Raw genomic sequence first — 23,003 nt, forward strand, 5'->3', positions numbered from 1 at the left:
CAAAGCTCTTTGGGTCTTAGTTCCTCATACAGATGATGGGATTTAGTCTGCACTTGCATAGTGTTTTCCAGTACAGTGATGCTTCTAGGCTTGGATAGCCAGCTCTCTATTTCAAAAGACGTGTAAGGGATCAGAAAGGTGATGAGGAACTGACAGTGCTCACTGCACACCATTCCTTCACCTGTGTTGGTTTGATTCTGTGCCATTAACACCAGAACCTTCAATACCACAAAAATTTAGAAAGACATTTCCACTAATAAAATATAGTTCAGGGAAGGGCTCGGCAAACTTTTTCTGTAAAGGGCCAGATGGCACATATTTTAGGCTTTGTGAGCCATAGTCTTTGTTGCGCTACTCAACTCTTATTGCAGTGGGAAAATTGCCATAGAAAATACACAAATGATGGACATGGCTGTGCTCCAAAACAATTTATTTATGGACACTGAAATTTGAAGTTCATGTAATTCTCATGTGTCATAAAATAGTATTCTTGACTCTTTCCTCAATCATTCAATGTAAAAGCCATAACCTTGTGGGTTATACATAGAGGGCGCAGGCGTTTGCTGACCCAATGACCCCAAGACTAGGTAGGTGTTTGCAGGCCTGGGTTCTAACTAATGCTTGCCCATGAACTATGTGATCCTGGCCAACTCACTTTCTCTCTGGGTTTCTTTTTTCCATCTGGACGATGAGATTACATGGGATGGCCTTTCAAGGCCCTTCAGCTCTCAAGTAGCATGATTCTGACTTTTCATTAACAAATATTTGAGCAGCTATTACATACCAGGCATCGTTTTAAATGTTGGGGATATATGCCTGGCTGGTGTTGCTCAGTGTTTAAGCATCGACCCATGAACCAGGTCATGGTTTGAATTCCGGTCAGGGCACAGGCCCGGGTTGCAGGCTCCATCCCCAATGTGGGGGCGTGGAGGAGGCTGCCAACTGATGATTTTCATCATTGATGTTTCTATCTCTCCCTCTCTCTGAAATAAAAACATATAAAAATATTTTTTAAAATGTTGGGGATATACTAGTAACAGTGAATAAAAGTTCCTGCTAACATGGAATTTACATTTTAATGAAAAAAATTTAGGGTGGGAGCTTGGGTGAAAAAGGTGAAGGGAGTAAGAAGCACAATTGGTAGTTACAAAGTAGCCACGAGGATGTCAAGCACAGCCTAGGAAATACAGTCAGTAATACTGTAATGACTATGTATGGTGCCATGTGGGTACTTACTTTAGGGGGCTCACTTCTTAAATTATATAAATGTCTACTATGCTATATACCTGAAATTAATAAAAATAATATTAAATGTCAACTGCAATTGAAAAAATTGGGTAATGGTAAGTATTATTCAGAAAATAAAGAAGGGAAAAAGGATTGGGGAGTAACAGGGCTGTGAGTTAAGAAAGGGAGGTCAGGTGGCCTCTTGATCATTGATATTTGCACAGACACATTGACAAATGAGCAGTGGGCTCTGAGGAACAGCTAATGTGAAGGCCTTGTGATAGGAACTCCAACAAGGCCCATGGGACTGGAGCACAGTGCACAAGGGGAATAGCAGAGGGTTCCATGGTCAGACAGGCCATTTAGGCCTTGTAGGTCTTTGGAGTTTATTCCAGGTGTGATGGAAAGCCATTGAGAAGGGAATGACATGCTCAGATTTTAAAGGATTGCTTTGGCTAATGTGTAGAAAACTGACTCAGAGGTGGCACTGGTGGAGGCAGGATGATAGGAAGGTTACTGCAATGATCCAGGTGAGAGATGACAGATGATGGAGAATGGTAGCGTTGGAGATGGGGACAAGTGGTTGGATTCAAGACGTATTTTGAAGGTAGAGTTTGCAGGACTAGATAGAAGCAGGAGAGAAAAAGAAAAATGAAGAATAAATATGATGGGAGAAGTCCTATTTTAGGAACATGATTACATACCAGTAGTTGACAGTTAATTTATGAGCAAGAATTGATCCTGTTCTTTTACATAGTAATATTACAAATGAGATATATTTGCCGACTCAAAAATTAACTATACCTACCTTAATAGTAAACAACAGGGCTCTAAGATATTTGGTTTTAAAAAACTTTAGCTGTTGATTTTTGACATGATTTGAAAAATCTTTCATTATGTGATCCTTTCACTAAACTGCTTCCAGCACATTTATGACACACACATTTCTTCTTTTGAAACTTCTACTTTGAAAAAGGGATTAACCACAGTATGATGCTTTCAGGGACTTCCAATAACGATTTCTTTTTAAATACATTTGCAGTGAGAACAGCTAGTCTTTTTTCTCATGTCTCACAACAGAATTAAGCAGGTGTAAAGGTGGAGAGAACTGTCTCTGAGGGCGCCTCTAGCCAGCCTTCTGCAGAGAAGGCTCTTAGATACAGCAACCCCCACCCAACCCCTACCTCTCCCTGACACACTGGCCCGAGTTCTGAGGCAAAACAAGCCTACCAGAGAGCTGCAGTCTTTATTCCAGAAAACAGATGAGAGATGACACAACTGCACAGACACTGTCTTCCATTTATTCACAGAGGAGTAAGAATTGGTACAAATAATAGACATTGCTTTAAATACAAATAAATAATTCTGATTTCTAAAGGAAACAGCTCTAGATAATTCAAAGTTAAGTATTTTCTAAGTTCCTATTAAAAATAGAAGACTATTTTGCATTAAGTGAGTTCTACATCACCACAACCCTTTGAGGACTTAAGGATAAAATAGTGAATTCTATACTCTAAGAAGTCACCAGAAAACTGGGAGATGATTTTCCCATCTCTGTAAACTATCCCCCAAATGGAAGGAGAGTTACGTGCATCATAGACAGAGCTAATGAATGCAGAAACTATTTAATACCTAAAGATATCTAGAAAGATTTACCTTGGGAAAGGTGGTAAGAACTTCCCTGAACCAGCTCTGTGAATTCTGAAACCCCACTATGCTGACGTTTTGGTTTAAGTGTCTTAAATTCACTTATGCTCATAGGAAGACTTAAGTTCCTATAGTGAAAGTTTCCTCTCGCTATGAATGACAATGGTAAAAAGTCTGTAATCACTAAGAATGGCACCCTAAGGTGAAATAATGATTTATCTGGTGAAGAGACAACGGTGCTGCCCAATGACACAGTCTGTCCACCTGGCACCAGGATGACCACACCACTGAGAAAAACACACTACCTAACCACACTACCAAATAAACATGATTTATTTTTCTCTCCCTATTGTTATAAGTCATGCAGTCTTTCAAGCCTTTAAAAACCACATAAAACATGAGGTCATTACCATCTTGGTGCCAGAGTAGTGCCTGCTCCACTGTGTCCACTGCATGTCCCCACCTCACCCCACACAGGCAATCCAATTTCTTCTACTAGACCCCTAGGCAATTATTAATAAATAATGTTTGATAGAGATCAATATAGAAACATTCAGGTTTTCAAATAAATTTTGTTTTCTATTTAGATTGATCATGATACAATTCCAAATAGAACATTCTCATGCCATAAAAACAATCTCATGCAATAAGTGCATTTTAAAAGCCCCATGTTAATAACCAGATTTGTATTATAGAAGGCAGGATTATTTAGATTAAAAAAATGATGATCACTATAGAATAAAAGCTGGATTTCCAAAGAGAACTTCTGTTGTGTTACAATATGCTAAATTTGATTCTATAGTTTTGTTGATGCAAACAATTTTAAGATATACGGCATATTTTGCTAATTGGGATTTTGAAACAAAAAGCATAATTCTTAAGCAGATTACCACAACATTTGCTCAAAGAACCAGCTCCCTTTTGCCAAGAACTTTTCCTTTTTAGTCCACTTGGAGGGATTTCCGTAGTAAATTCTAGAACAACAATTCTCAACATGATTCAAAATCTCCCAATTCCCTCCCTGTCTTTTATGTTGTAAAGACACTTGAGCCCAGAAAAATGCCCCCCCTTTTTTTTTTTAAGACAGACGATAATAAATTTAGTTTCCTGATTTAAATAATAACATTTTTTGTTTGCCTTTCTCTCTGGCACACTATATAGTGTTTCTGGAGTTACAAATCCAAACAAACCAGCCAACTAGAGCATCCCAGTGTTCAAATCACAATTTTGGAAAGAATCCTATTTATTCTGGATGATGCTCAATTCCAACATACTTCAGGGTAGAAACATCCATAGGAACAGCCAAAAATGTCATTTTACCAAACTCTAACATGGGATTATGCTCTGCTGGGGAGTACCAGTCACATCTACAAAGTACAAAGGCAGAGGGTTTCAGGTGTGGAGACCAATTTGCTTTTGCTGCTACAGTGATTCATAACCATCATCTTCGAGATTTCCATGCTGTTCTAGAATAAGGAGTAGTCCTTTTTTTATCTGGTGGCTTAAAGTAGGAATAAACAGGCGCTGCTGGGTACTCGGCATCGGGATTTTCTGCCATCATTTTCAGCTTTGCTTCAATGGCTTTTATCTTTGCAGTGACACTGGAAAAAGGACAGCAGAGGATCAGAGTGGGCTTGGGTACATTCAGAAAATACTGTGTATTTCATCTTCCTTGTACTTCTCATTCATGTTGTAGAAGCAACAATACTCAAATAGGAACATTCAAACACACAAAGAATAACCAATGCTCTCATTTCAGGAACGAGATCTGAACCACCTGTTAAGTTTTTACTTTAAACCCAGACACTGTTAGGAGTATTTTGCATATTGTCACATTTAGTCCAAAGGTACAAACACTGTGTCTTGGCAGCTAGTAGGCACTCAGAAATAATTCATGTTGGAATTGAAAGCAGGGTCTGGAAGAGATACTTGAATACCCATGTTTATAACAGCATTATTCAAAATAGGATACAAAAGTAACCCAAGTATCCATTGATGGATGAACGGATAAGCAAAATATGACTCATAATACATTTTAAAATATTGTTCAGCCTTAAAAAGGAAATTCTGACATATGCTAAAACATGGATGAATCTTGAGGACTTATGCTAAATGAAATAAGCCAGACACAACAAGATAAATGCTGCATGATTCTAGTTAATATGAGATACTTAGTAAACATTATAGAGACAGAAAGTAGAATGGTGGTTGCCAGGGGTTGTTTAATGGGTATAGCATTTCAATTTTACAAGATGAAAAGAATTATGGAGGTGGATGGTAGTGATGGTTGCACAATAATATAAATGTATTTAAACACTACTAAACTGTACACTTAAAATTTGAAAAAAAAATTAATTCATTTATAATTGAAAGCAACATTGTAAGGTAGGTTATAGCCTTATTTTTGTACAGAAAGGTTAACTTACTCAATGTTAGACATAGCCAGTAAGTGGTATTGGTTGAGATTTGACTCCAAAGTCCATTCTAGTAACTATTACATTGTATCACCTTTTGAATCACTGAATAATAATGGCAAAAAAATCCTGGAAATTCTATTTAGTTTCTTTTTAATGACAAATGTTTGTTTATAAAGGCTATCATTTACAGAGTGCTTATAATGAGCCAGGCATTGTGCCCACATTTTATAGATAAAGAATCAAGTGCAGAAAGGTAGTGATTTGCCCAGGTTCACACAGCTAACAAATTACAGAGTCGAGATTCAAGCCCAATTTGTTTATCAAAGTCCTTGCTTTTTCCCTCCATCAGGCTGGGAGCTGAGCAGCCCCATATTGGAGAGAAGAGGTGAGGGGACACTGTGGAAGTTGTAAGGAAGTCCATTCTGATCAAGGTCATGGCAATCCTTGGACCAGAATGCACTCAGGCAGTGATGTGTTTTAGCTCTGGCTCCCTTTATTTTCCATTCTTGCTGCTGTTCATGGTAACAGTCAGGGAGAGAAGCGTAGAAGGAAATGTACACATGGCCTTTTAGATATCCTCAAAGGTGTGCACTCTGCACACGCTCACACTTCACATGAGCAATGTGAATGAAAAATGTTATATTACCAAGATGCATTCTGCCTCCGCTGTCATTAGTGGGACAGTGGGACATTGATGTTGTATGAGTCACATGGAAACAACCTTCTCTGATTAGGTAAAGATGTTAATACAGTGGTTCTCAACCTGTGGGTCGCGACCCCTTTGGCAGTTGAACGACCCCTGTGACCCTTTCACAGGGGTCACCTAAGACCATCCTGCATATCAGATATTTACATTACGATTCATAACAGTAGCAACATTACAGTTATGAAGTAGCAACGAAAATAATTTTATGGTTGGGTCACAACATGAGGAACTGTATTTAAAGGGCCAGAAGGTTGAGATCCACTGTGTTAATAGAAAGATGTAAGCTGAGGTTCTCTGGGTTAAAAAAATGAAAGGAAAACACTAGGTTATCTATTAAAAAGTAAAAACACTGAAAATAAGAAACTAAAGACATGTTCACTGTAATATGAAGATCACCCAGCAAAAAAGGAGAAATCCTTTTCCTACAGGGTTAGATTTATATACCAATGGCTGGTATACCCAGCTTTTTTTGAATGAATTCTACCTATAGGGGGGGATGGAAGAGAGGAAATGTATACATTCTGGAGTTTAACTAAACACATTCTCTGAACATGTCAAACGTTAGTAGATTCTATTCTAGATTTAGAGTCTGAAGAGTTACTAGAGCATGGATGAAGGTTTGGAATGAAGAAATGGCTCAAGCTCTTGAGTAACTGTGTTTTTCTATAGTACACCATCTTACCTTAGGTTAGATTGCGTGGGCTCAGTGCTAGAGGATGGCTCAAGGCTGATTGGAAGGATCTTATCATTCTTGTTATGATCATATCTCTAGAAGTAAGAAAAACAGAAATTACTTCCTGTGCAAAAACCAGCCCTTTAACTGCAGGGCATGGGTCTATATACTTCAACCCCACCAGAATATCATCAGCACATTTCTAGACAATTTTAGGACAGCTTTACATTTAAAATTAATGCAAAACTCCACACAATTTTGGCTTAAAGCTATACATTTAGAAAAAGAAGTTTAGAAGAAGCCTCCCACCAGCCATTAGTTCTCCTTATCTGGTAGGGAACGAATTTCTAGTTTCAAATTCACGGGTGGCACAGGTACACGGCAGGATTGCCCTTACATTCTTATTTTAATGGTCACATATCACCTTTTACCATATTTATTTCACTTCATCCAAAACACTTTAAAATTTTGCTAGATTTTTGCCAAGTACCAAGCATAACATTCAACTCTTAACAGGCCTGAGTGGAGAAGAAAAATAGTAATAGCTTTCAGCCACTGATACAGAAAACATTCTCCAGGAAAAGAACAGTTTAATTTGATGTGAGATAACTATATACTTCTTGTAAAAAGTAAAAATAATATGACAGAGCAACCAGGATCCTCTGGTCAAAAGGGAAGGGAAGTACGAGGCACAGAGAGTCTCAAATGAAAGGAGGAATGAAGAACGGTTTCTCTTGCCTTTTCGGTGAGATGCAGAATGAGAAAATGACAGCCAGTCTGGCAAATGAGACTGGATTTTCTTTTGAGTAAAAAAGTCTTTGGTAATTTTCCTCATTTCTATTTTCCAGGTAGTGAGCCCTGGAAGCTGAGAAGACTCTGTGGCTGACCACCTGAAACGCAGGATCCAAAGTGTCTGAGCTCTGTTTTCCAGCTTGGACACTGAGCTCAAATGTTTAATTTCTGACTCTTCCAGGAAGCCTGTTGGGTGGAGTCTCTGATCAAAAACCCATGCTCATATAGCTAAAGACTGAAGCTCCAGTTTTAACGGCCACAAATCTTTTTGCAGGTCTCCCAATCCCACTGCAGAAGAAAGAGAATCAACTCCTGGGGTTACTCCAGTCCCTGTACTTCACCACCTCTTTCAGTTTCCCCAGCCAGGACAGAAAGCCATTCATTTTTAAAAATGGTCATAGCTTTTCCAGTGCGCTCTCCCAAGAGACCTCCTACAAGACGAATAAGGCAGTGTGCCACTTCTCAGGCCTTGAAGACAATACAGACCCTGCAAAGTACCAAAAATAACTCTCGAAATATCTGGTGTAATGAGATGCCAGTGTTTTAAGCACTCATGCAAACTACCCACTTCTCAAGCATTTAGAATAAACATATTCAAACTCTTCACAGACTTGAGAGGCTGGGGAGAATCTAATAATGCCTAAAGCAACTAATTTTAAAAATAAATACATTTTTTTTCCTCCAAAGAACCACCCCAACAAAAAAAATGATAGAGGTCTGAGTATACACATCAGCCACATGGAAAAATCAATCAAAAACAGAATCTGTGGGTATGTGGAGAGAAACAATGAAGGAACTTAATCCCTCTTGAGATGCTTCTCAAAAGAAAAATCTGGCAACACACATGGTAAATACAAGTAGGAGACCAGAGTATGGCTGTTCCAGATGTGAAGAGACTGGGATGCAAATGGGTAAGTGGACAATTGTCTTTTGGAAGACTCATTAGGATGAGCTGAAGCTGCCTTTCCAGCGTCTCACACTTACCTTGACTTGAGCATGGGCCCATCGCACCACCAGCTTCTTAGACAGAGCCAGCTTGCCATTGAGACACTGGATGGCTTGTTCTGCTTCCTGTCCAGGAAAGGGCCTACAGTTAGTCAACAAGTCAAATGGCCGACAAGCTACATGTATTCACAAGGGCCTCATTAGCTTTGATGGCTGAATTTCTAACCACACCACTTTTGGTAAACAATTGGCAAAAAGTTTACAAAGAAAAAAAGCAAATAATAAAAAGGGTATGAATTTTTTAGTCAAACAAAAATTTAAGTGGCTCTGTCACTTACTGGCAGTTTAGTGTTTGGCAGGTCACTTATAAATCATCTCTCTGAATATTAGCTTTTTCACCTGTAAAATATGGAGGATACTTACTCCTCGATGGTTGTGTGAGGAGTAAAAGAGTACATGGAAAGCATGGAGTGTGTGGGAAGCACTCAACCAACATTAGCTGATAGTATTGTTATTAGGTGATACCTTCCTACCTACTTACTGTGTCAAGAACTAGTACTCCCCCCAGGAACCCTAGAACTGTATCCTGGACTAGGGCTCATACTCCCTGGATCCTAAGTGAGAAACAGTAATGGCCTCAAAGGACATGGGAATGAAGAATACTAAGCCGGAAAAAGCAAGAGTAAGTCAAAGAGACTGTGAGCAAGGTATCTGTGAGTCAATCTATGCACCTGGCTTTCCGAACCAGAAGTCCCCTGACCTTTTCCCTATCAGACACAGGAGCAACCAGGCTGAAAGGAATTCCTGAAGCTGGATAACAGGCACTCTAGGACATTCCCAGGAAGCCTGGCTGTACTTTTCCATCCTGCTGAGCCTTCTCTGTGTGTATCCACAAGGCATTCGGCCAAGAGGAACCATGTTCACTGGGGGTGAAGAAGCCCTTAAGGAACAAAGAAAAGAAACGGGGACAGTCTATTTGTGACCTCAGGCATTCCAGTCTGGTTTCACTGGTGGTTGCTTTATTCCTCTGGAGCTTACCAGTATGACCTTCAACAAATACTTATTGAGTACTCACTGTGTGTCAGATATTAGATAGGCACTGGCTTCCTTGCCTCACTACAGCAGGTAAAGTTAAAGGGATGAATAAGAGAGACATTTTATTCTCCTTTTAAGTTTCATTTAGTCAATTAGAATTTACATGGCACTCTCTATTAATTCTGTAGCATCAACACTAATAAGATGCCAGCAGTGACAAATGCTTCAAGAAATAATTTCCTATCTCTATACCTTGTTTCAAAGTTCTTGCAGTCAACATTACTGTTAAATGTCAACTATGTTTTCCTTTGCACCTTCATCTAGTCTCTCAACTTCCTATAAGGTAAGAAGGGTGTAGGCTTTTAATCCCCATTTTTAGATGAAAACTGAGGCCAAAGAGGTTAAGAGACTTGTCCAAAGTTAATAAATAAAAGAGCCAGAATAGAAGGTAGGCTGTGACTTCTAGTCCAGCAAGACCACAGATTTTAGTTGTCTGTAAGAATCGTCATCACGCTCTATCATTGAGGAAAAATAAAGTATTTACAAATGCTAACCATATCAGGCATTCTTTCAGTTTCCCCAAAACTTGAACAATTAGAGCAGCAATGTATCACTTATTGCCTATCACAGCTGCAAAAAAAAAATCCCCAGTACGGGGCAGGACAATGACATCTCAGCATACACTGACACGTCGTTTCTTGACAGCAATCTGGCAGTTGTGTTATGAAAAATATGCATGGCCTTTGTTGATGCCACTCCATTTTCCTGAGTGCAGTAGATATGCATGGTTAGAGTTGCAAACGTATTCACTACTGCACTGTTTACACTTGTGAATCACTAGGGAGAACCTAAATAGCTAACAGTTAGTCAAATACCATATGTTCATATAATGAAATATTATGCGGTCATCAAACATCCTGTTGATTAGCTTTTAAACTGAGGTCTGCTACATGTAATAAAATGTATAAATATTAAAGATACAGATCAATGAATTTTTACATATTTATATCTATACCAGTGAAACCACAATATTATGATACAGAATGTTTTCTTGCTGTGTATTAGGTGACAGAAAAAAAATTTAGTATACTTTGAGTGCCAAACAGGATCATATGATCCTATTCATGTATTATAAGCCATATATGCGTGTATGTATAAAGTCTTCCAGGGTTGTTGTTTTGTTTGTGGGAATGTGAAGAAAGAAGAAGAAACTAAGAGACACATAACTAAAAATTAACTGATTATTTCTGGATATCTGGCTGATAAATTAAGCCACCTACTGGGTATATTTTCATCTATAATAAACATGCTTTACTTTTATAATAAGAAAAACATCCAAATACAATTATTAATAAAAACAATAACTAGACAATGTTCTCACATAAAACTAATAAAGTTACAGAGAGTACTGAGCAGTGTCTCTATATTTAATAACATTCAAATTCAAGTTCTTTATCAATGCGTATCCATCCCAAGGACAAAATTTTAATACAAGATACATGTATATATCATGATTGAGGCTGTATGTTTTCTTCCTTTAGATATATATTCAAATTTGTATGCATTTATTTGGAGACATTCAGAAGAAGGGTAAATTTTTAAGAAATTGAAAGAAAAAACCGTTTGTGGGTGGCTCACCACAGACAGGGAGGGCTTTTGTACCACAGGGCAAAACTACTGAAAGAGGAGGAGGCTTTGTTGGCCAGCCACTAAAGGAACAAACAAAGCAGACGAGGGAAGAGGATGTCCATTTGCTTCATGTGGGCATCCCAAAGCATTTGGTCAGAAAAGTAGGTCAGCCACCTTTGTCCGAAAGCCTAGGGAGGGTAAATTTTGGAAGCTATTCACTAATACTTTCGTTTACCAAGGACCTCCTTTAAGACTCAGAGCAAGGCACACAGGCATGAATCAGACTTGGCTCCTGCCCGCAAGGAACTGCCATTCTAGCAGTTAAGAGACATGCACAAATACTTATGGGAGAGTCTAAGTACCGCGAAAGGGGAAGCAGTCCAATTACCTGCTTGGTTTCAAAGTTAACGAAACAGTACCCTCTGGGCTGTCCCTCCAAAGCACCTGACTTGTGGAAAAGGAAGTCGAACTGCTTTACCGTGCCAAACTTCTGGAGGAGCTTCAGGAGGTGGTATCTGTGGGGAAAGCACAGTCCATGAGTACGCTCAGGGAATCTGCTGGCCAGTGAGCCTGAGTATGAGATAAAAGCAGGAGATAATTTACTCCAGGGATAACATCTCACGCCCTCGCCCCCTGCCTTCCTCCAAACTGCTCTGTTAGTCTATTTGGCAAACAGAGTTGTTTGCCTCTATTTGGAATGGGAACGAGAATTGTCATGGCTATGCGTCTGTCCAGCACAAAACTACCAAACAAAAAACCACACCTAACAAACAGCTGTCTGGCCCACAAGCACATTTGTTTTTCTTTTGGAGAAAAGCTCAAAAATAGTGTCGATTTATTTATTTTTAACTTCTTGGCAATGAAATAATATTTGTGAATAACTACAACTCCATCAGAAACACACACACTCCAAAACACACACTCACACTCCAAAAGTCAAAAATAAAGTAACACATACACAATTACACAAATAAGTAATCCAGAAAGACTTCCCTATTAGATTGCAGCATTAACCCCACACTGCGCTTGTGAGAAACTGCCCCAAACCAAGCCACAGCTAGTGGCACTTCCATTATTAAGTGCTTGAGTTTCAATGTCTGATGTGACTGAACGCCAGGACAATGTGGAACCACAATGTGACTGAAGCTGGTCTCACACACGACAGGGAACCTGGCCAGTTCCATCCAGCTGTGGGTAACTAACAAAGCCTGTTTCTTAACACAGTTTAGACTCCGGAGCATGGTTGAATAAAACATATAGCTGGCCAGGGAAGAAATTTATTCCAAGCTTTTGCTTGCCACTCTGCCCTTCACCCTCTTCTTGGATTCTTTTCTCTAAAACTTATTTGGTTTCTATAGAGCTTTTAAGTTATTCAAACAGATGTGGCCTTAACAGGTTGCTGTGGCCAATCTCAATTCCGACTTCCTGTCATCTGATGCAAGGGTGAGACAAACCAACAGCTCTCCCGTTTCCTTTTCCTTTGGCCTTCCTCCTGGCATCCTCCACACTATTCAAATGGAGTCAAGGCTTTCTCTAAACAATGCTGTCCCTGTGATACTAAAAAGGCATCAGCCCACATGCTAAATCTGTTATTACTGGGAATTCGACCCCACAGGGAGTCAGTAAAGCTGTCCTTACAGCCACATTTATATTCACATTGTTTTCTAGGAGAAACTCATCAAGATTTTATTCTTGACTAAGAATCTCCTTTGGGAGGCAGAAAGATAGGAACTGGATCATAAGCTCTACTGAATTTGACAATAATACACATTGACAAGCAAGCCCATTATCCTGGATCAGGTGCCTGACAAAGTGGAGAAAGGAAGACACAATACAGGTCTTTTAGTGGGGCAGGATGCAAGGATCCCAAGGTATCCTGTGGATATTCATCTGGTCTTTAGACCTGTTTTGAAAGAAAAAACAACCCTCTCGTTTTTAAACTCTCAACTCCCATCAGGAGACCTCAACTGTGAGTGAGAATTTAGGAGGTGATTCATCAGAGGAAAGGGAGACACCTCAGCGCACACTTCTGGTTTACTTGATTTTTTGAACAGCAAGAGTGAGTCTTTGAGCAGACAGATAGGCTAGAAGAGTCTCCCTCAACGTCTCTAATTCACAGCTGCATTTTCCACTTACTATACCCACTCAAACCATAACACTGCACCAGTTGCTATGAATGGTGGGTCAAACCTGTTTTTTTTTTAAAACAATCTAAAGGACTTTGTGGGCTGCTCATCTTTTCATTAGCTCTATTCTGCTTAATAGCCAGAAGGTAAGACGATCGGCATTTCCTAGGAAATGAATTTCAATTTACTCAGGAAAAAAAAAAAAAAGCCGGCAGATTATTCTTTGAAAAGCTAACAAATACGTTTTGCCCGAGAAGCCCGACCTTAAGATTCCAGGAACATCTGCTTAGGTCTGTGTCTTTCAACTTCTCCAGGATTTCTTTTCTTGTTTGATAATTTCTTGAAATTATCGGAACACCGAAACAAAAGGAATGAAATGTTTACTATTTTGCTTCCTGGAGATGGGGACTGCAAGCTCTGATAGTGAAAAAAGCCTGAAGACTCTTGCTTTCACATCTGCAAGCACTTTCATCTGCTGCTGAAGAATGGGAGATCTTACTACTCACCAGAGCCTTGCTTCCCTGCTGCAGGAAATGTGGGCCCTGCAGGCTTCTGAAGCTAGAGAATTACTACACCAGCAACTTAAATCAGTGTGTTGTTGTTTTTTGTAATGGGTCTTTAAATGGCATTCCTGCCTAATGGCAAGTAAGTAATTAATCTATACAAATGTTAAAGCAAACAACTACTGTGTCAAAAACTGTATTAGGCTCTTGGACTATCCAGATGAGTACAACTAGGTCCCTGCCTGGAAGGACTTCACATTCTGGTTAGAAGAAGGAGATATGTAATCAATTACAGTGTCATGCTTGCACTTACGGGTAAGCATAAAGATGAAGAGGACCATTGTGCAGGGAAAGGAGTGGTCAGTGAGTGCTAAGTACACAGATATGTAGGTGACAAAAAGTCTGGTCGATTGAAAGAGAGTTGGGGAGGCACTAAGAGATGAGGCTGCAAGGCAGGAAGGAACAGATTATGAAACATGTTGTGTGCTTAGTGAGGGAATTTTAATTTGATGCTGAAGGCAATGGGAAGCAACAAAATGACATTTAAGATGATATTTAGTGCACAATTTGTTTCAAAGGAAAATTTCTTTCTAAACTTATAGAAATTGTTATGTGGCAGGTCTTCATGTTCTATGCTTTGTGTGTAATAGACTGGTCTTACTGTGTTCCAAATTTAAGTAAGCAAACAGTAAAGACTGCTTCATAATGCATTTATTTTTCCTTGCATTCTAGTTTATCTGTGAAAGTCTGTGGGCATTAATCAGAAGGACATTTCCACCTGGATGACTCTCCACTGCTTTCAAGTTTACTTAATCTACCCCAAACTGACCTCTTCCCCTCCACAAACTTTTGCCTCTTCCCAGCTATCCCAGGGGTCAGTGTGGACAAGATTCTTTTACATTTCTCAGGCAAGAAACATTAAGATCATCTTCAACTCTCCACTCCTCTTCAATCACTTTTTCTTCATCTGATTCACCACTGGCCTCCAAGTTCACTGTCTCTATCTAGGGGATATTAATGGCAGACCTGTAGCTAAACTTCATCGTTAGCCTTGCCCCTCCAATTCATCCTTCATACTAATTTTCCTATTAAAACACTAGAGGCCTGATGCACGAAATTCGTGCAAGAGTAGGCCTTCCTTCCCTGGCTGTTGGCACCGGCTTCCCTCTGGCACCTGGGACTCAGGCTTCCCTCGCAGCCATGGCTTCATCCGGAAGGATGGAAGGACGTCCGGTCTAATTAGCATATTATGCTTTTATTATTATAGATCATTTTCATGATATCAGTCTCTTGCTAAACACCCACAATGCGTCTCTTCTACATGAAATTCAATCGGGTGTGAATAACTTTTAAAGACTATTCTAATCTGATAGTATTCTATTTCTCTAAATATTTTCACTATCATTTAGTATTCAACCTCTCCTTTAGTAAAAAGGTCTTCATGAGCCCAGCCAGTATGGCTCAGAGGTTGCGCATCGACCTATGAATCAGGAGGTTCCATTTGATGCCTGGGTTGCTGGCTCCATCCCCAGTAGGGGGCATGCAGGAGGCAGCCAACTGATTCTCTCTCATCATTTATATTTTCATCTCTCCCTCTCCTTTCCTCTCTCTGAAATCAATAAAAACATTTTTTTTAAATAAAAAATAGGTCTTCCTGATATTCTGCTCACACAACAATCTTATTCCTACCTTTATTTATGATTCACCATTCATTTAGAATGCTCCTTCTTAGAGAATTTCTCCTGGCTTTATTCTTGTTCATACTTCTTATGCATAATGCTGTGGCTATTAATTTGGCCTTCTACACAGCACATTTAATATTTGAAAAAGAAAGCAGTATTAACCCTTCAGAGGAAACCACAGTGTGGAAAATAGACAATATCTAAAGACATGAACTTTTCAGTTTTTCTGTTGAAGATACACACACACACACATATATATCTAGTATTTATTTATTTTTAAAAATCTTTGTTGTTGAAAGTATTACATATGTCCTTCCTCCCCCCCACCCCCTTAATGATATTTAGAGGTGTTGTTTTATAGTTAGATTTGAGTCCCATAATTTAAAAGAAGTCCTTACATTTTAAAATTTAGACTAAGATACTTTAGGTTATAACTATTCAATTATGTGAACTATTACCTATTTGTGCAAAGAGCACTAAATCAGGCTGTGGGAAACTGAGTCAACTCACTTAACTCTTCCTATAAAAGAGGGAAAATATCTGTTCCACTGGCTTCACAAGGTTGTCACACTCTTAAATAAGAGGAACTAATGCAATATTAGAGCTAGAAAAATGTTCAGATCATTTAGTTGAATATTCTCTTTATAGGTAAGAAATATTAAGTATAATATAATTGAAAGGAATCAGAATATAGTAGAAAGAACATGAGTTTGTAATCTGCTACCTCCATAAATAAGAGTATGTCATCATTCCTCTAAATCCAAATCCCTAAGATCTGTTTAGTCATTTGGATATTCCTGGCCTCTAGCATGGCCCTAAAATGGGCAGTTTTGCACAAAGTGAACACAAATAACGAGCAGCAGAATATTAGAGTGCTGGACAGTTCGTTAGGAATGCATATACTGTTGAGAGGAGAGCATGACTCCGATTAATAACTAACAAGCACATGCACATAGAATTACTACTAAAAATTGTGCAGTAAAGTTTTTAACTGTCGCTAGTTTACATATTTCTGTAACTATTCATGACAGCAAATACTATAATTTGTTTTCTAATAAGAGGTAAAAAGCATTTCTATAGGAGGGGTATTCAGATCAGTTTATAGAAGAGATCAGGAGGAGGGATGGTAAAGAGTATGAATATGCAGAAACAAGAGAGATAAGAATGGTTTTGTTGAATGGAAAACAGGCAAGAACTAGTACCAATCTGTTGGTGGGTGTCAATTTTATTATGAAAACCGGAGGTGCTCTGCAAACTTCTGGCAAGTCATTAGAAGTTTAGAGATTTGGATTCAAACAATACTCTCTGAGATTGAAGTATAAGCCAGGCACCACAAGATCACATAAGTTTTATCATGTAATCCTTTCAATGTTTGGGAATGACTGTATTTTAATAACTAGTCTAGGCTATTACCTACACTGAGAGGAACAGGATCCAGAAGTTTCTCTGCTTCAAACACTTGGAAGGAAATCACATATTCCTACAAGATAAGACCTATACTAAAATGTTAGTTTTCTTTGTTATAATTAAGTAAATTGAATAAGGTAATATTAAGTATTTCAAGCTAATCATAGGCTATGATTGGTAGCTATGTCTTTAAAAAAATTGATTACTGTTTAATCAATTGGCTTAATAGAGAAAATGCTTTAAAATGAGGAGTCCATAGAGGAAGAAGAGTGAAAATGATCTCTGGTGATACAGAAGTGGGAAGCCACAGGTAGAAGGCCCCGACCTGCAGATTAGGATTGCCACCCACCTTTGGCCCGATGTAAAAAGAGCAGAGGCACCAGAGGGAAAGTTTTGATTCAGTGTTGTTAATGCTGTAACTGAAGAAAACATTCATAGACTCCAACTTACGACATAAACTGAGGTGGCAGATGCCCACTTGAACCTTCCTGACAAGCAGCAGGACACACTTAGAACAAGAGTCTCATTACAGGGAATTGCAGGCAAAACAATGAACAGTTTCCACACTCCAGATTTCCATTCAGACAGCAGGGGTAGGAATGGAAACCATTCTTGGGAGTGTCCCCTCACAAGCTTGGGTTTTAGATGATGGAAAGTTTTTCTGATGAACACACATTAACTGAGAGGCTGGGCAGATTCACACATTCATCCTCAAAGCCATGAGCCATAAAGAGAACCAAAATCAATGCACAGTCTATATTTCAGGGCCCCCATGACCATAGTCACATAATATGGGGCAACACAACCTTAAATACCATCATAACTTCCAGACGGACCGAACAGTATCTACATTTAGCTGATTTGAGCTTGAGCAGGTTTAAGGAACTAAACTTTCTGTCATGATATGCTAGTTTACATCCCTTTTCCTGTCTCTTAATCTCAACCCTTAAATGTACCTCCTCTCATCCCAGACTCTGAAGGTTCCGCTGTCTCTTCTCCCCTTCCTTTTAACACTATTACAAAAGGAGTAACTACTAGGACTGATGAAATCTTCCACACTTACTTTAAGCACTGACCCCAACTGGCTCAATCCACTCACCCGCTACCAACCACCACCCTGAACAACTGGGAGAAGGAAAAACATCTCCATTCTCTTTGCTCAGAAATTCCTTTCCACTATAATGTCCACAGTGGGAAGAGTGGGGAGTCAGGACAATTCAATTACTTTTCTGACTGTGGTGGGCAAGGCATTTCCATCTCTTGGGGCCTCTACTGTGGGTTAAGAGAACTGGACATATCAGAGGTTTTCAAATGGTCCTCATGGAGTCCAATAAGTGATTGCTAAAGAAAGGGTGGTAGTTACCAAAGGCTGTGAGTGCGCCTCTTCCCCTCCTTTAATCAGAGCAGCTCTGAGCTTTTACTTTATATATATGTTCTCATTACTTTAAGACAAGGTTCCTCAGATTTTAAGAGTTTGAAAATCGCTTAACATAGGGCACTTAGCACACAGTAGGCACTCAAATCATTTAATGAATGAACGAAAACCAAAGGGACTGAGGTGATCTCTAAGATCCCTTCCAGCTCTGACCTCCCATGGCTGTTTAACATGAATTAAAGTCAAATGCTGCCCCTCTACCTGCCTATGAATATACTGAGACTTCTCGTTGTTCCTTCATTTTGAGGAAATCATGCCCAAAGCTGATTCTAGAAAATAATTTCCTGATAATGGGTACAAGGATTCAAAGAGTTGATCTCTGGCAAGCAGAAAAAAGAATATAGTTTAAAGGCTATCCAAGTCTATGTCTTTGCAGTAGAAGAGTCCACATGTAAGAAAAATACCAAAATAACAGGCTAATAATAACATCACATCTCCTTTAAAGACAACTGAAACGTAAGTAAAAGGGCCAAAATATATCCTACATCCTTAAAAATTCTTCTGAACACCACTGCAGACATCCCAGTTTCTAGGCGATGAATCAAGATGACTTTGACTTACTCTGTGATTTTGGGGTCCAGGTTGCCAATCCATAACCGGTGCCCTTCCTGTAGGGAACCCTCTGACAGGATGGATGCGTTCTCCAGGGGAAGAGTTTTGGTTTCTGCTTCCATCAATCTCTATTAAATACTAAAGGAAATGCGAACATTCAGACAGCTGAAGAGCAACACTGTGTGAACATGAGACTTCAAATTCAGTTCAACAAACATTTATTCAAGGAGGGAATGCCCTGGGCAATCCTTCAAAGGCCTCAGTTCTTCCACAACCAGGGCCCCAGCACCAGTTCCCTTGGGACAGCTCCTCTGGCAGTCAGAAAGTAAAAGCTTCCATTTAAGGTGAAAGGGGTGTGGTTCTGTGTGTGGAAACTCAAGTTTTCCTCTTCTGAAGCCAGAGGCTGACTGGGCAGGAGGCCAAAGTCTCTCTTACTACACGATACTCCAGTTTAACAATTATCACCCAAAGTAAGCCTTGGAAACCACCAGAAAGAAAGTTAATGACACTGAAGAAGATGGGTAAGGCGGAGCAATAGTGAAAGAGGTAATACAGGAAATTAAAGGCCATAGATTTTGGAGTTAGCACTGAGTTTGTAAGCAGGTTATGTGACTTGATAAATTACCTAAACATTATAGGCCTCCTTTTCCTCATTTATATAAATGGAAAGAACAGTTCTTATCTTACAGAGCCATTGGGAAGATTAAAGGCAGTGCATGAAAAAAATAATTAAATGCTACATCTGACAACAGTAAATAATCAATAAATATTAGCTATTATCATGTTTAATATTTTGAGAGGCTGGGAAGAAGAGATGAACTTCCTCCTTAGTTAGTCCATTTCTACTATTTACTAGTTTTGTAACATTGGGCAAATTATTTAACCACCCTGTGCCTCAGTTTCCCCATCTGTAAAATGGGAATAATACCCCATAAGAGTTGTACAGACTTATTAAGTTAATACTCTTAAAGCACCTAACAAGCTTTCAATTAATGGTAGCGTAAATTATTACTAGTCTTAGTTCCTGGCATGTCTCATCTCATAGACAAAAAAGGCAAGTGAGGATTATGATGGCTACAGTAGTGTATAGAGCAAAAACCCAGTGTCAGGAGACTAGGTTTCAAATTTTGGCATTTCGACTGCTAGTCACTTCTCCCTAAGTTTCAGTTTCCTCATCTCTACACAATAAACCTTGCCCGCTTATACCTTAAGGTTGTTGTGAGGACAAAGATGAGATGTCAGATATAAAATACAGCATTCATGAAAATATAATGCAGCGAAGAAGAGATAAAAGGGCTGGGAAGATGGCAGGCTGTGCCAGACTTCAGAACTCCCTGCTACAGAAATGTGTCCTATATAACCAGAAGGGCCTCAAGAGGTTGGTGCGGCAGGAACTGTTTAATAACAACATTGCCATTACCTCTTACCATCTCAGCACAGCCTATAAAGTCTAGCACACAGTAGACCCTAGATCAGTGATGGCGAACCTTTTGAGCTCGGCGTGTCAGCATTTTGAAAAACCCTAACTTAACTCTGGTGCCGTGTCACATATAGAAATTTTTTGATATTTGCAACCATAGTAAAACAAAGACTTATATTTTTGATATTTATTTTATATATTTAAATGCCATTTAACAAAGAAAAATCAACCAAAAAAATGAGTTCGTGTCATCTCTGACACGCGTGTCATAGGTTCGCCATCACTGCCCTAGATAATTGTTTGTTGACTGTGTTTATCTATTCCCACAAAAGGGTATTCTTCTGCCTTTCCCACTCACATGTTCAATCTGTTTGGCAATGTGGGACAAGCAACCACTAACTGCTAAACCCTGGGCTATGTGCATAAAATAAAGACATGAATAACCCATAGCTCTTGCTCTTACCTCCTGTGAGGAAGGTGAGACAGTCATAAACAGAATCCCAGGAGTAAAAATGGGAGGAGAAACATTTTGTCTTCTCCCTGCTTTCCTTCCTTTCCTCCTACTTTCTTAAAGATCATTCATTCAAAGAAAATTTACTGACGTTCTATTTTCCAGGTATTGTTTAGGTCAGTGATGGCGAACCTATGACACGCGTGTCAGAGGTGACATGCGAACTCATTTTTTTGGTTGATTTTTCTTTGTTAAATGGCATTTAAATATATAAAATAAATATCAAAAATATAAGTCTTTGTTTTACTATGGTTGCAAATATCAAAAAATTTTTTAGGGTTTTTCAAAATGCTGACAGGCCGAGCTCAAAAGGTTCGCCATCACTGGTTTAGGTCCTGGGGACAGAGCAGTGAATAAGTAAGTACTCACAGGGTACTAATATTTGGAAGAGGGGCAGGACACAAAAAAAGCAAAATAAGATGTAATTCGTGATAAGTGCTGCAAACACAACGAAGCAAGGTGACTGGAAAAGAATACTGGGGTTGGATACTTTGGAACTAGCAGAAAGGCCTCTAAAGGAGATGATATTTGAGATGGAACTTGAATAACAGGACCTTCTGATTGTCTCATGTCTAAAAACAGAAATGATACCAATAGCTTCTTAGTATCACAGGAGGGTACCATCTTTAGCGGGAAGAGCACAGGAAATGGGCCCCCAAAAATCTGCATTCAACTCCTGGTTTTTGCACCCCATGACTGTATGACTTTAGTAAGTCATGATCCCTTCTCCCCCTTACGTGTCCTCTCCTCAGAAAAGCTCTTCCTAATGGAGGGAGCTCCTTGTTAGTTTCTATCACAGCTACCTTTTCCTTTCCACACAATACTGATTCATTTTCTGTGATTTACTGTTTTATCGCCCGTTTCCCTCACTAGAATGGAAGCTACCAGAGGGCAGGGCCTTGCCTATTTTGATCATGGTTCCATCCCCAGCGGCTCGTGGCCAGTGCTCAATATTTACTGAATGAATGAACGAAGCCAGCCACTTTTCCACTCGCAGCCTAAGTTCCTCCCTTCTTCCTAGAATGGGCACCACTATCCCTCTCTCCTGGGTCGTTAGGAGGCTAAAACCAGACAGTTTCGGTGACAGCTCAGCACAGCGCTTTGTGAGAAACGATGAAGTGTAGCGAGAAATCTAGATGGCCCGAGACTTCCAAAACCCTTTGACTTTGCAACAGCGACAACACTTAGATTGTTAACAGGGCTGACAAGCACGCTTTTTCACCTCTCCTCCCAGCGGAGCTGCAACAACGCTGGAAGCCAGGAAGCGTCACGTGGGGAAAATGAAGTGCAGAGAAGCAGAGGCACTCGTTCCTAAGGGCTGTTAACGGCGGAGTCCCACGTGGAACCCCGGCTTCCCGACCCAGGCCTCGAATTCCCAGAGGCGGCGGGTCAACACTCGGATTGTTATTTCCGGGCCAGCGGCGGGACAATCCGGGGCGGGGCCTGAGAAGCGTCTTCCCCGGCCGCCTCCCCGGGGAGGCCCGCCGGGGCCGGGGCTGTGGTGCAGGGGCCCGGACTCACCTCTTGGCCTCGGCGTCTTCCCCTCGGCTCATGCCCCTAGAGCAGGTCCCCACCCCGCGGCCCACCGCGCTCCAGACGCCTCCGTCTCGACGTTACCTGCCGCCGGGCCGCGGGTGACGCACTACGCCTGCGCCGCCGCGCCGCCCCGCCCCGTGACGTCACGACGCCAGCGCCGCCGCCGTCGCCGAGGTCGCCAGAGTCTTTTCCTAATAGCCTGGGTGATAGCTGGTGAGTGGTCTCGGCACGGCCTGGAGGCGCGCGCGGGTTCCCGGTGCCAGAGATCTCTACCCCAGGACTTCTTAGGGACCGTAGGGGGCCTGATCGTGGTACCCGACAAGTCCCATCCAGTCCGGCTTGACCTTACGGCTGGGGGCGGGACCTGTAGCATCAGAGCCGGTGTCACGGGTTGGGGGCGGAACACGTGTCATCAGCTAGGAACTTCGAGCATTTGATGTGTGTGTGGGGGGGGTCGCTTACTCAATTGTAATCGCTACTTAATAGCCCATCACCGAGCAGGAATACTAGTTTCCAGAACAATACCACGGGTATAGATATCATTCCCATGATGAAGAAACGGAAGCGCAGAGGAAAAAAAGAAAAACTTTACCCGGGTCACGTGGCTAGTAATTAATGGAGCTTAAATTCCAAAGCCTCAACTTTCAACCCTTACCCTGTGTCGTCCCGTCCAGTGGCAAGACGGTTGTCATCCCAGCAGCCCTCCTCTGTTTACAAAGTGCGTCTGCAGCCCTTATCTCATTTGCTCCACAAATTGCAT

General features: G+C 40.4%; 2 protein-coding genes across 5 annotated transcripts in view; one reads left to right on the top strand and one right to left on the bottom strand.

The window, feature by feature from the left end:
• Positions 1 to 2,512: 2,512 nt before the first annotated feature.
• On the bottom strand, positions 2,513 to 22,365 carry RBM18 (RNA binding motif protein 18). 2 transcript variants are annotated; one of them, XM_070430850.1, is made up of 6 exons: positions 22,229 to 22,365; positions 18,786 to 18,914; positions 11,460 to 11,586; positions 8,447 to 8,533; positions 6,680 to 6,765; positions 2,513 to 4,475 (listed from the first exon to the last, which is right to left on the bottom strand). In XM_070430850.1, exons 2-6 carry the CDS (start codon positions 18,896 to 18,898, stop codon positions 4,316 to 4,318), a joined length of 573 nt encoding a protein of 190 aa, XP_070286951.1. In that variant the 5' UTR covers positions 18,899 to 18,914; positions 22,229 to 22,365; the 3' UTR covers positions 2,513 to 4,315. The 2 variants fall into 2 exon arrangements, with proteins under 2 accessions (XP_070286951.1, XP_070286952.1); XM_070430851.1 differs by lacking the exon at positions 22,229 to 22,365 and adding an exon at positions 21,930 to 22,158.
• The window catches only part of MRRF (mitochondrial ribosome recycling factor), a 42,270-nt gene continuing 41,516 nt past the window's right edge, over positions 22,250 to 23,003 (top strand). For 2 of the 3 annotated variants that reach the window (XM_070430847.1, XM_070430848.1), the window contains exon 1: positions 22,385 to 22,456. The gene's annotated coding sequence lies outside the window, so the exon portion shown is untranslated. Of the gene's footprint in view, positions 22,457 to 23,003 lie in introns of all 3 variants that reach the window. The other variant, XM_070430849.1, reaches the window with a different exon arrangement.

Source organism: Myotis yumanensis, unplaced genomic scaffold (genome assembly GCF_028538775.1).
Source record: "Myotis yumanensis isolate MYYU_CA2020_CCGP unplaced genomic scaffold, mMyoYum1.0.hap1 SCAF_12, whole genome shotgun sequence".
In the NCBI taxonomy this organism is placed as follows: Eukaryota; Metazoa; Chordata; class Mammalia; order Chiroptera; family Vespertilionidae; genus Myotis; species Myotis yumanensis.

Bases quoted from the DNA above. Each gene is read 5' to 3' on its own strand.
- RBM18 (XM_070430850.1), bottom strand. From the start codon at position 18,898: ATGGAAGCAGAAACCAAAACTCTTCCCCTGGAGAACGCATCCATCCTG. The intron at 11,587-18,785 runs GTAAGTCAAAGT...CTTTCCCCACAG, and splicing joins CTGGACCCCAAAATCACAGA to ATACCACCTCCTGAAGCTCC. The intron at 8,534-11,459 runs GTAATTGGACTG...TTTCCTGGACAG, and splicing joins TTAACTTTGAAACCAAGCAG to GAAGCAGAACAAGCCATCCA.